The 13,963-nt window shown below is 40.2% G+C and overlaps 1 protein-coding gene across 1 annotated transcript in view; it reads right to left on the minus strand.

The window, feature by feature from the left end:
- Positions 1-13,963, minus strand: part of MANBA (mannosidase beta) — a 68,652-nt gene that overhangs the window by 21,964 nt on the left and 32,725 nt on the right. The window contains exons 6-10 of the mRNA XM_073639168.1: positions 9,139-9,314; positions 7,874-7,984; positions 5,737-5,888; positions 5,364-5,481; positions 4,921-5,007 (exon numbers count right to left, since the gene is read on the minus strand). Of these exons, the coding sequence (XP_073495269.1) occupies positions 4,921-5,007; positions 5,364-5,481; positions 5,737-5,888; positions 7,874-7,984; positions 9,139-9,314 (644 nt within the window). The remainder of the gene's footprint in view (positions 1-4,920; positions 5,008-5,363; positions 5,482-5,736; positions 5,889-7,873; positions 7,985-9,138; positions 9,315-13,963) is intronic.

Genomic DNA, 13,963 nt, shown 5'->3' on the forward strand with positions numbered 1-13,963 from the left:
AGTCGAGTTTGCCTAGGGTGCTTGGGTATGCACCGAGTATCGCGGGTGCTCAGGTGAGATGTTAGAGTCCCCGCAGCCACGTTTCGAGGCTGTTAGACAGACACAAAACATGTGGGGGTTCCTGACAAACCCCGGCAAACCCTGCATGTTTTGTGGCTGTCTATCAGTCGTGAAACATGCGGCTGCAGGGACTCGAGCATGTTACTCGAGCACCCATGATACTCTGTGCATACCTGAGCACTCAAGGCAAATTCAAGTAACGAGCACTTGCGCTCATCGCTAGATATAACCATTATTAATGAATCTCTTGCAATTCAAGTGGTCCCCATGGACCCTAACCCTACCGATATAATGATCTGCTCATCATTCACATGACTGTTAAAGAAATAACCATTAATGATGAATCTATTTTCTAACATTTCCAACTATTATACAAATATTGAACAATCACACAAGCCTATTTAAGGGTACATTCAGCATTTGTCCTGCATGTTATTCTTCTATGCTCTGCTATAAATCCCAAGTTACATCAACATAGCATCAAATGACCAGGTAAAGCCAGTATCATCTCTCTCTGACGGGAGGACAATGATCATCTTTCCTCTATATTCTCCTAAATAAAGAAATTGATTATAAATGACCTACCGTATATTCCGGCGTATAAGACGACTTTTGAAGACTGAAAAATCTTCTGTCTAGTCTGGGGTCGTCTTATACGCCGGTAATGCTTTTGAACTTTCAGAAATTGACATGCGGGGATACTCTGGGGGTGTTAATAAGCTGCCGTGGCCGTATCCCTGCCATGTCGGAGTTAATATAAGGTGGAGGGAGTTAAAATACGGCGGCGGTAGGTCCAGACAGTCAGCGCTTCTGTGCTGAAACTGACACATCGCTGCGTATTCCCAGCTCCGGACACAGCGCAGGGCTTCTGTGCCGACAGCTTTCACTTGTCACAGAAGCGGTGCGCTGTGTCCGGAGCAGGGAAGTTCGCATCGCTTCTGTGACAATATATGAAAAGCCGGCAATTCAGCAGCGGCATAAGCCGGCACCCGACAATTTAGAATAGAAAGAATAGAGCTTCACACATAGATTAGATAGATAGAAACATGTCAGTCACATATATATGAAGTACAGTGACAGTGTTGCTTACTGTACTTGTCATTTAGTGTAAAGGATTTATTAAAACAAATATTAGTGTTTTCATGCACCGTCTCTTTAAAAAAGCCGGCCGGCAATTCAGCAGCGGTACCCGACAATTTATAACAGACAGAATAGAGCTTCACACATAGATTAGATAGATAGAAACATGTCAGTCACATATATATGAAGTACAGTGACAGTGCTGGTTACTGTACTTGTCATCTAGTGTTAAAATAACGGATTTATTTAAAAAAAAATTGGCGTGGGGTTCCCCTTAATTTTAGTCTCTAGCGGAGGTTAAGCAGACAGCTGGGGCAGATGTTTGAAGCCTGGGAAGGGGGTAATACCCACGGAGCTTCCCAGGCTACTAATATCAGCCCCCCGCTGAATACCTATCCTTTACTAGCTATTAAAATGGGGGACCCCCCCAAAAAAATGACGTGGGGTCCCCCCTATTTTAATAGCTAGCAAAGGCTAGGCAGACAGCTGGAGGCTGATATTAGTAGCCCAGGAAGGGTGCCATGAATATTGGCCCCCTCCCAGGCTAGAAACACCAGCCGTCAGCCGCCCCAGAAATGGCGCATCCATAGGATGCGCCAATTCTGGCACTTAGCCTCGCTCTTCCACACTGCCCTGGTGCGGTGGCAGGGGGTAATAGGGTTGGGGTTGATGTCAGCTTATAATGCCAGCTGACATCAAGCCCAGGTTAGTAATGGAGAGGCGTCTATAAGACACCCCCATTACTATCCCCATAGTCAAAGTTAAAAGAAAACACAAACACCCAGAATAAAGTCCTTTAATTGAAATAAACACACAATTCTTTATTGTTCTAAATTAAACCATACTTACCATCACGCCCATTCCAGCTGAAGCCAACGATCTCCTGCAATAAAAGTAAAATAATAAAGCAACCTCATCCTTACCTTTCCATGGTTCCCAGGACAGCTCCAGCTCTGCTACATCGAGATGACAGGCTGGACCGCAGCAGAACGCTGCCATCCAGCCTGTCATCCCGCAGACACTGAGAAGCGCAGGCATGCTTGCGCTCCTCAGTGTCTCGCTGTGACGGCATCCAGATGAGCCGACAATGAACTCAGCTCACCTCCTGGACGTCCGTCACTGACAGCGTGGGAAACTTCTACTGCGCATGCGGGGAGCAGGAGAATTTTCCCACGCTGTCAGTGACGTGCATGAGGTGAGCCGAGTTCATTGTCGGCTCATCTGGATGCCGTCACAGTCAGACACTGAGGAGCACAAGCATGCCTGCGCTTCTCAGTGTCTGCGGGATGACAGGCTGGATGGCAGCGTTCTGCTGCGGTCCAGCCTGTCATCTCGATGTAGCAGAGCTGGACCGGTCCTGGGAACCATGGGAAGGTAAGGATGAGGTTGCTTTATTATTTTACTTTTATTGCAGGAGATCGTTGGCTTCAGCTGGAATGGGCGTGATGGTAAGTATGGTTTAATTTAGAACATTAAAAAATTGTGTGTTTATTTCAATTAAAGGACTTTTTTCTGGGTGTTGTGTTTTTTTTAATTACTTTACTAGAAATTCATGGCGGTCATGTCTAATATTGGCGTGACCCCATGAATTTCAGGCTTAGGGCCAGCTGATAATGCCAAGCTGGCCCTAACCCCTTTATTACCCAGTGAGCCACCGCACCAGGGCCCTGGACGAGTTGGGTACAGCGCCATCGCTTCTATGAACGCGCCATTTTCTGGGGTGGCTGCGGACTGCAATTTGCAGCGGGTGGGGCCCAGAAAGCTTGGGCCTCCCTGCGCTGCAGATTCCAGCCCCCAGCTGCCTAGTTGTACCTGGCTGGACACAAAAATAGGGCGAAGCCCCACGTCTTTTTTTTTTTTAATTATTTCATGAAATAATAAAAAAAAAAGGGCTTCCCTATATTGTTGTGTCCGGCCAGGTACAAATAGGCAGCTGGTGGTTGGGGGCAGCCCGTTCCTGCCTGCTGTACCTGGCTGGACACAAAAATATGGCGAAGCCCACGTCAACATTTTTGGGAAAAATTAATTACAAAATTAATAATAATTTAGGGACTGCATCTTTATTAACCCCTCAATTGTCATTTAGTGTTAAAATAAAGGATTTTTTAAAAAGAAAATTGGCGTGGGATCCCCCATCATTATAGTCTCTAGCGGAGGTTAAGCAGACGGCTGGGGCAGATGTTTGAAGTCTGGGAAGGGGGTAATACCCACGGAGCTTCCCAGGCTACTAATATCAGCCCGCAGCTGAATACCTAGCCTTTACTAGCTATTAGAATGGGGGACCCCTCCAAAAAATGACGTGGGGTCCCCCCTATTTTAATATGTTTATGAGTGACAGTTTTCCTGCTATATACCTGCATGTCATAAGAATTTAAATTAAAAAAGGACCATGTTAAATTCAAATCTGTTTTTTTTTAATTTTTACCGGTGTTTGGTATGCGTTGGAAAAGGGGTAGTCTTATACGGTGAATATATCCTAAACTCTATATTTTAACAGGAAAGTAGGGGGGTCGTCTTATACACCAGGTCGTCTTATACGCCGGAATATACGGTACCTCTTCCGACAAGCCTACAACCTGCAGTAACCACCGCTCCACCACATTACTGCATGACCTCCTCTACCCTCACCTACTGTATTCTCACCCATCCCTTGCAGATTGTGAGCCCTCGCGGGCAGGGTCCTCGCTCCTGCTGTACCAGTCGCTGACTTGTTTTGTTAAGATTATGTAAATGTTTTTGCTATGTATATCCCTATCACATGTAAAGCGCCATGGAATAAATAGCGCTATAATAATAAATAATAAATATACGGTAATGGGGGCTGAACTATGAGCGCTTACATTATTACTGTGTGACAAGCATTGTGCAGTCATCATCATTATCTTTGATATGAGCCTCTGACCAACACATTCCTATTGAGAACTTCAGAGGTACAATCCATGCAATTTCATCACACAGTCAGTTCTGGAGATGGTGAGTCTTGACCCCCTGAAGAGAGCATAACTCCATGTGGTTCTATGGGGTCACCATAAGATCAAATGACCAAACACCTAAGAGAAGAACATCTTGAATTTTCAGGTAGTATTACCTTATTAAGCTGGCTGACGAAACCGCAGTAGCAGTGAAACGCGCGTCGAGGGTTTTTGTGAGCTTCCTACACACGACCACCGCCATGTCTACAGGTAATTGATTCCTTAACCATGATTATTGATTCCCTCATATCTGCACTATTTTTACCTTGGTGATTAATGCTGTGTCAGGGATGCCTATTTATTGTATTTTACATTTGACTGTATTGTTATATCATAGGTATTACAGGTCAGTATATGGGTTTATTATTATCCTTTATTACACCTATACCTTTGACTAAGGGGTGAGGTATTACCGTTGTGTTGTTTGGCTCATTGGTTTCTGTTTTTTGTTGTCCTGATGTGTCATGTCCCTGCTTCATGTATACATTCTATTTTTGCTATGATGTTTAATACGATTTATTCAATAAAATCAAAGTTTTATAGGTTACTTGGATCTTTTTCCTTCAATTTTTCGTGCTAGGTGTAGTTTACCTTATTAAGCTGTCACTTTCTAACTGAATTATGTTTAGTGGGTGTTTAGTGACGGGATAAACTTAAAAAAAAACAAAAAAAAAACACTAGGAGAGCTAGTAGAACACACAGACAAAGAAAAAGTATGAATAGTTCCATTAAATAATATGACTAATATGAAATAGTAATAAAGTAATTTACAATACACTCTAATTCATGTCCCCTTGTGACAATGTACCTGGTGAATGACTTCTTCTCTGACCGAATCCAGAAACCAATCATCAGTTGGATAAAGGGCACATGCAAACATAAAATCCTGCCAGATCTGCAACAGCAACAATACAACGATGAACATAAAAACAGACATGAGTTATGGCTAGCTGATAATCGCAAGAACATGATCCTTCCAATATGGATATAATATCTCAGTTTAACAAACTGACAACTAATAAACGCAAAAAAAAGGCATTACTTGCAGCAGCATAACTGAGATTTAAGTTATATAATTATTTGCATGGTTCCAAATAAAAAGAGGGGTGGGGTGGGGGGGGGACTTAAAAGTGTAACGTTGTCTTGTTTATCTAGTAAATATGACATGTTACAACATAGGAAATTAGTGTTTTATAGCTCTTGTAACATCATGCTATTAGCTATAATATTAAGCACAAGTAAAGTGATTACCATTATTCCCAAGTCATCACAAATGCTGTAGAACTCATCGCTCTCATATACTCCTCCACCCCACACACGAAGAGTATTCATATTAGCATCAACCGCTGACTGTAGGAGATTACGGAGCCTGTATATAGATTGGTGGCAATGGTAAGTGTCAACACAAATCCATCTCTAAAAATCCCTTTCCAAGATTTGTGTTTTTCCATTTTTTTTCCATTACATGTGAATGAAGTTTTGGAATGTAATCTGTCATAAATTTTGGTGCAAATACAAAAAAAAAACTAAAATTGTCCAAATCTTATTTGTTGTCCAATAGTTTTAAATGGATTATAGTAAAAGGGCTAAAACTGTGCAATTTTATGGCAAGTCCAAAACACACCTGTCAGAGTTGACTCGGTCTTGAAAAGAGTCAGCTGGTATCCAGTTGGATCCTTTGAGGAAAATGGGAACTCCATTAATCTTCATGTAAAACGACAGACCAGGAGAGCCATCAACTGGTTCCTCAACAAGTTCTACAGTACGAAAATAAATCTGCATAGAGAGAATGAGAACCTTAGCAAAGCTAAGAGGAAAAAAATGTAAGAATTCAGTATATTGACTCAATGTGATAAGCCTCATGTGAATAGGGTAGTTTTGCAGTTCCCTTCCAAAGACTGCTTCAGACATTCATGAAATACGGTCCAAGCACGGACCGCAATTAGTAGAATGGCCGTAGATCAGCTAACCAGAGTTTGTTGCACTTAAATGTTTCACATCACAAAACAAATTTAAATATTAGGCAAAGATAACACAAGTAAACACAAAATGCAGTTTTAAAATGAAGATTTTTATTATTAAGGGAAAAAGAAGTCCAAACCTACGGGGCCCTGTGTGAAAAAGGGATTGCCCCCTAAACCCAATAACTGGTTGGCCCACCCATAGCAGCAACAACTGCAATCAAGCATTTGTGATAACTGGCAATGAGTCTTTTCCAACACTCTGGAGGAATTTTGGGCCACTCAGCTCTGCAAAATTGTTGTAATTCTGCCACATTGGAGGATTTCCGAGCATGAGCCGCCTTTTTAATGTCATGCCACAGCATCTCAATCGGATTAAAGCGAACCTGTCAGCAGGTTTTTGCTAAGTAAACTACAGGCATTGTCATGTTGGGGCTGTTGCACTGATTAATATGATACCTGAGGTGAAGAAATCCGTCTTGTGGTTCTTGTGTAATCTTTATTTGCAGTTTTGAGTTAATGATATGCCAGTGCTCCGGGGCGGGACTGTAGCCAGGGTCTTTCCTTAGGGCTCTAGGCCCGATCAGCAAGAAAAGACGTGCCCACAGGCCACCCCTGTCTCTCTCTCCTTGGCTGTCTCTATGATGAGGAACATACTTGTGCTTCGGGGCGGGCCTGTGGGCAGGTCTCATCAGGGCTGTGGAGTCGGTAAGCCAAACCTCCGACTCCTCAATTTCCATGTCACAGACTCAGACTTCCTCATACACGGCTCATGTTTAAGTGATAAATTTACTGTAGCACAGATTCATCTCAGCTAAAAGTCTAGACCCTTAGATCAGGAATAGGACATTTCATAACTTTCCCAAATTCTTATTAAAAAATATTCCCCACAAACTGCATTGAACTACTGTGCCCAATTTATTATATATTTTAGGAGTTGGAGTCGGTCCATTTTATACCAACTCCGATTCAGACTTCACCAAAATAGACACGGACTCCGACTCCACAGCCCTGATTACAATGCCTTTAAATAGAAATGAAACAAAAGTTCATTAGTGAATACTTTGCAACAATAGTTTGATGGGCTTCTAAATGTTTTTCTGAATTTCTCTGGTTGGAAAAGAGAAACCTTCCGCTTCTACACTATTACTTAGCAATGTTAATGACAGGCCCATTTACACAAGCTGAGTTTTGCCAAACTTTCCCAACTATTGAACGGTGTAAACCAGGGCTGTGGAGTCGGTAAGCCAAACCTCAGACTCCTCAGTTTCCACAACACCGACTCCGACCCCCTCATACATGGCTCATGTTTAAGTGATAAATTTACTGTAGCATAGATTCATCTCAGCTAAAAGTCTAGCCCCTTAGAGCAGGAATATTACAGATATTTATAGGACATTTCATAACTTCCCCAAATTCTTATGAATTGAACTACTGTACCCAATTTATTATATATTTTAGGAGTTGGGAGTCTGTCCATTTTATACCGACTCCACAGCCCTGGTGTAAACATGCCAACGGTACACCGACAAATAAACAGTCTGATCAGATCAACTATGCCACCATAAAGGTCACTAATCAATATGAGGCTATATGGGGATATAACAAATCAACAATTAGTCTTCCATTAGGGTTTGTAAGCCATGTAAACAGGCGAGTAAAAAGGGCAACCATCCACTTGTACATAGTCAACCGGCATTAGGTATTTGTCCAAAAGGCCTCAAAAGCCGTAAATTCCAAAAAAAATCTGAGAAAAAGTTTTAAGATTTAATTTCATGAGAACACATAAAATCCACAAACCTTAGTTGTTTTTTCAATGATGTATTCACCCTCAAAGTGAAACGTGAGAGACATATTATAACCAGTTTGAAGTCCATAACCATTTGGCCACCACAAATCTACAGATGAATTCTGAAACAGATGAAAAAATAGATGATGATTAAACAATTATATGTGTATATCCAAAACAGACATTCATCACTGGTTTCTTTATTTGCTTCATGGCATCTTCCATATTGATAAATGTAAATTAACATATAAATGGGTATTCTCATGTTATGAAATTGGTACAGTTAGACAACAGGAAAAAAAGCAAGTTTGCAATTGACTTGCTACGTATCTCTATCTGCTCTCATTCTCCTGCTATGAAAACTTTTATCTTGCATAGAGTTCAGCTTGTTGACAAGGAGATCGACCACCAGAGATTGGCCGAGTGAGTACATATAGTAGTAACTTTCCAGGTTGAGGAGTTAACTCAAAAGATACCAGTCACCTCGCTCCAGCCCATTGATTCTATATAGCAGTTAGCTGTTCATCTCCCCCTCCCTGTCAGCTCTTGACCCCAAGCTGATGTCATTCCTGTAAAATCACAAGGCTAGGCACCCACACCTCAGGCAGTCGCCCCCCACACCCACACAGTGCTCCTATTCACTGTTTACTTGCACCCTGTGCTTTTTGAAAGGCACTCTTATCTCCATATACAAATATACTAACAGTGTAGACTTCAGAACAATCACTGACAGACCATTAATGGTTAGCAGCACAAAGATTAGGAGTAAGACTAATCTACTGAACCAGAACTGTTACTCAAAGAGGAGTGGCGGCTCCCCAGCAACAAGGAAGTGAAGAGACTGGAGACCTGAGCTGCTGAAGACACAGGTTAACAAAAAAAAACTTTAAAACAAATAGGGGAATTGCTATACCAGGAAATGAGGAAAGACTATGGGAATACCATCAATTAGCTGCCCTCCTATCATAAAAAGTAGAAGGCTCCTGTGAAGGTCGACTCTGGAGGACCACTGGTGTCCAAGCATTACTGGTTTGGTGAAGCCTTACCCAACTGCCCGCTCTAGAAACAACTGATCAAATAAATTACATTATATTTAATCAGCTGCAAGAAGATCCACTACATGAAAACTGGTTGTTCTAAATAGATTCAGGGTTTTTTCTATATGAATATGTATATCACACAGTTACCATCCACGACTAGATTTTGAGTTTGGGTTCTTCACTGACTGCACATTTATCCATTGGGAAAGAATATGTGAAAAGATTTCTAGAATTACCTTATTAATTTTTAGCATTATTTGATATGTTCGTTGACCAGGATCAATTTGCAAATCTTGGGACTGGTCAAGCTGCAGTTGTGGTATCCTGAGGACTACATGCCCTGGAAGGACACTCTTGGCGACTGCATCAAACACAGGCTCAATGACAACCGCCCACTGAGATGTTGAATTATCTGAACAGAAAAGAACACATCAAAACAGATCGTTACATTGATTATCCAAATACATAAAGAGCAGAGTTAAATAGCTCAGCGGGAACACAGGAATATGCCAAGATGTGAAAGCTGCCATTTCATTATTAGCTCTAGGCATTCAGAAAGTAAACTCTAAAGACAAAAATACAACAAAGTGGCAAAATCCTCAGAATATATCTTCAATATGTACAAAAAATACAATATGTTCTTACTGTTTTGAAGGTTTTAATATAATAGACACTGCAAATAGGTGCCAATCAGTGGATGAAAGGGTCCTGGGACCCCCCATCGTCAATCGCTTAAAACACCGCTCTGAAGTGCTCTTCTCTTGTATGCAGTTTTTATTGAACGCATACACTCAAAATGTTTTAAACGATTTGTGGGGGTCTCAAGACCCGGACCCCCAACAATCAGCCTCTATTTAAAGGGTCTATTTTATTTCTGAAAAATTGTAAAATCACAGTGCCTTCAATCTGAAGAGACCATGCTCAATTTTGAAGCCATTGTCTAAATATCTCATTTTCCTAGGTGATTAAACTCATATCTGATATAATGAACTTTAACAAAATGGATGACAGCATTTTGGCATCTTGATTATTTAGACAAGACGAACTTAGGTTCGGTCCACACTGCGTCTGTGCACACTGTCAGGAGCATACGACCGACAGTGTGCACAGTCAGGACCGATGCAGAGGCATCTGTCCACCATAGGGACCCACTGTAAAAGACGTATACAGCATGGTACATGTTTCTTTGCAGTGGCCCTCTGTTTAGGAAAGTAATGTGTGCTTCCCTTTACATACAGTTATATGCAACTGCATACCTTAAAGACAGAGGCTAGAAAAACACTTTTGGTCTCCATTTTGTGAAGGATCACAAATGGGGATGTTACAGCATACTTTGGGAAAAGTTCTCAATGCATACTGTGGGGTACGTGCACAGACAGAGTGGTGTGCTCCTAGCCTAAGACAGACAGTACTATAACGATCTATTATGAACCCACTTAATGGGGCTGTTTCATAAGGATATATATCAAAAGACTGACAGTCACTTCTAAACAGAAAATAGGTGTGTACAGGTACTTACTAAGAGTAGCCACCTCCATATATAAGTAACAAAGTTGCACTCTGTAGCGCTGTAGTATGCAAACATGAAATATATGAAATGCATTACTGCTCTAGAAAATAGGAGAAACTGAGAACACTTAGCGCATAAATTGGCCAATTCATGTGTACCTGGAAGCCACAATAAGGCATTTCTCTCTGCTGGGAACCTATCTAATGTGAATCCTCTCTTAGGCTGAATCCTACATTTATATGGGAAGGTAGGATCCTGCTGTAATTAAAACCGCCTGAGGCTTAGGTGTGGAGTGCTCAGTCAGAAAGCCTATGTATACAAATATCAAAAGACTGACCGTCACTTCCAAACAGAAAACAGGTGTGTACAGGTGGTTACTAAGAGTAGCAACTCCAAATATAACGAACAAATAAAGTAGCAATATGTAGCGCTATAGTATGCAAACATGAAATATATGAAATTTGAATTGCATTACTGCTGTAGAAAATAGGAAAACCTGAGAATACTTAGTGCATAAATTGGCTAAGTATTTTCACTTTTTCCTATTTTCTAGAGCAGTAATGCAATTCAAATTTCATATATTTCATGCTATAGCGCTACAGCGTGCTACTTTGTTAGGTTTTAATCAGGATATATGTCCTACTAGCTGGGAAAGGGGGGTATACTGTTAAAGGGTAAAGTTTCTTCTTCTGGAGAGCACTAAAATGATATAGGAAGATTTATAGGCCATGCAATGGTCCTCTGGGAAATTAAAAGGAGTCTGTTACCAGGTTTTAGTTAGCCCATTTGAAAACAGCATAATGTAGGGGCAGAAACCCCGATTCCAGTGATGTATCACTTACTGAGCAGCTTGCTGTCCTACCAGTTCTCTGAATACTGAGCTCTGTATATCTGTATAACCCACCCACACTACTGATTGGCTGCTTTCTATCCATGTATAGTGTACACAGAAAGCTGTCAATCAGTGTTTGGGTGGGATTATACAAAGCTCATAAACATGCTTTACTACCTGGCAGCATGACTAGACATCTAATGATAAAACAATAATTTTATCAGTAGGGGATTATCAAAACTACTGCAAGCAGACCAGTAAAAGACACATTACTCCAGTGTCCCTGTCTCTACATTATGCTGTTCTTAGATTAGGGGGTAAAAACCTGGTGACAAATTCCCTTTACATATGCAAACAGCCTCTTTACAGAGGAAGCGAGCAGGGATGGTGTTGTCCTCTATTGGAAGTTGCAATCCTAAAAATAATATAACGCCACATTTTTCCATACTAATATGTGTAACTTTATGTTGTAATAATACTGGAATGCTTCGGACATCGTATCCCAGCGAATCTGAGATTGTTTACTGATGACACATTGTACTTTATCTTAGCGATATATTTAGGTCGATATGATTTGCATATTTAGTTGTAAAAATATATGAAATTTGACTCTGAATTTCATGCACTTAAAAGGGTTGGTTATACCACACAAAATAGTTAATAAATAACATTTACCATATGACTACACAGGGATAATTTTTGAAACATTCTTTCTTTTCTGTTGATTGGAAGTTAGAAAGGTTAAATGCCTTCTGGTTCATCACAGGAATTAGAAATTAATTTTTTTCTGTGAAAATTTTACTTCAGCTGCAAATTTTTCATTTTTACAAAAGCGGCAGGAGAAAAATGGACCCCAAAATTTGTTGTGCAATTTCTTCTGAGTGCGGGGATATCCTATACAGCTCTGGCAAAAAATTAAGCGCTCACTGCAAAATTTCCATTTTCTCTCATTTTTCTCTTTCTAGGTATATTTTTGAGTAAAATGTACATTGTTGTTTTATTCTATAAACTACTGACAACATGTCTCCGAAATTCAAAGCTAAAAATGTTGTATTTATTTGCAGCAAATGATAAAGCGTCAAAATAATAAAAAAGAAACAAGTGCTTTCAGACCTCAAATTACTTATGTTTTTTAACTCAGGAACAGTTCCGAAATCAATATTTGGTGGACTAACCATGATTTTTAATCACAGCTTTGATGTGTCTTGCCATGCTTTCCAATAGAAAACTGTTCAGTGGTCTCTTAATTTTTGCCAGAGCGGTATATTGTCAGACACTATTACATGGGCAGATGGTGAGGTTTTTTTCCACTAAACTGTTGCATTGGAATTTTAGGCATAAACCCCGATGTAAGAGCTCAGTGTTGAGCACAGTAAATGTGAACTGAGCTTTATTCCAATTTTTGAAAGTCAGAACTAACAAACTGCTGTTTATTTTTTTATGCCATGCACTGTGCGGTATCCGTGATAAGACCGCTTTATTATTTGGGTCAGTACCATTTACAGCATTGCCAGATTTATATTACTTTGTGCTTTGTTACTTTTACACACTAAAAAATCTTATTTTGGCAAATTACAATACTTTGAGAGCTATAACATTTTTATTTTTCTCCTACCAGAGCTATATGACGGCTTGTTTTCTTCAGGATTAGATGAAGTTTTTATTGGTGCCATTTTGGACAATAACAATTTTTGATCACTTTTTACTCCAATTTTTGAGATTCAAAATAAACAGCAATTCAGGAATGGTTTCACGCCATTCACCGCGTGGTAAAAGTAACAAGATAAAGTTATTCTTCGGATCAGTACAATTACAGTGATACCACCTTTATATAGGTTTTTTGTTTTGCTACTTTTGCATCCTAAAAATAATTTAACAAAAAATTTTTTTTGCATCACCCTATTTTGAGAGCTATAACTTTTTATTTTTCCACTGACAGAGTTGAGTGCGAGCTTGCTTTTCCTTTGGACCAGCTGGCATTTTCAGTGATATCATTTGTTCATACATACAACTTTTTGATCCGCAGTATGATGAAAAACAATGTTCCTGCCATTTTTCTAGTTATTTATGGTGTTCACCAACCAGGCTAAATAATATGAGATTTTTATAGAACAGGTGGCTTCATGTGGAGCAATACAAAATGTGTACTTTTTTTTGGTTTATTTCTGTTTTTAGATTACAAATGTTATTTTTTTTGTACTTTATTTTGTGGAGCTTCTTTGTCTATTTTTTATTATTTTTTTTACTTAGTCTCTGTATAGGTCTACTACTTTCATTTGTCCGATTGTTGGTCGAATACCTTGCAATAACTTTACATTGGAGGGCATTAAACATATTAGTTTTATAATGACAGGAGGCCTGTTAGACCCTACCAAATGCAGGGTCTAAAAGGCCACCGTACAAGGCAGATGGAGGCCAGTAGTTCATTATTTGATCTCTGGGTACCATCACAACCATTGCCTCCCCAACACTGCATCGTGGGGGGGACGGCGGAGTGAGAGAGGAAACCCCCTCCCTCTCAACCTTCAAAATGTGGTGATCGCTATTGATCATGGCATATAGAGGTTCAAACAACCTAGAATGGTGCTGGCTGTTACTGCAGGAGCTTGCCTGTTAGTTAAGTCGCGTTTCCGGTGTTGTTTGTGAGGGCACAGCTGTATGTCAAATGTCAGGAACACTTTTCCCATTATGATGTACACCAACATATGTCGGAAAGGTT

Source organism: Phyllobates terribilis, unplaced genomic scaffold, assembly GCF_046119375.1.
Source record: "Phyllobates terribilis strain yellow unplaced genomic scaffold, ASM4611937v1 Scaffold_1__5_contigs__length_1240528914, whole genome shotgun sequence".
In the NCBI taxonomy this organism is placed as follows: domain Eukaryota; kingdom Metazoa; phylum Chordata; class Amphibia; order Anura; family Dendrobatidae; genus Phyllobates; species Phyllobates terribilis.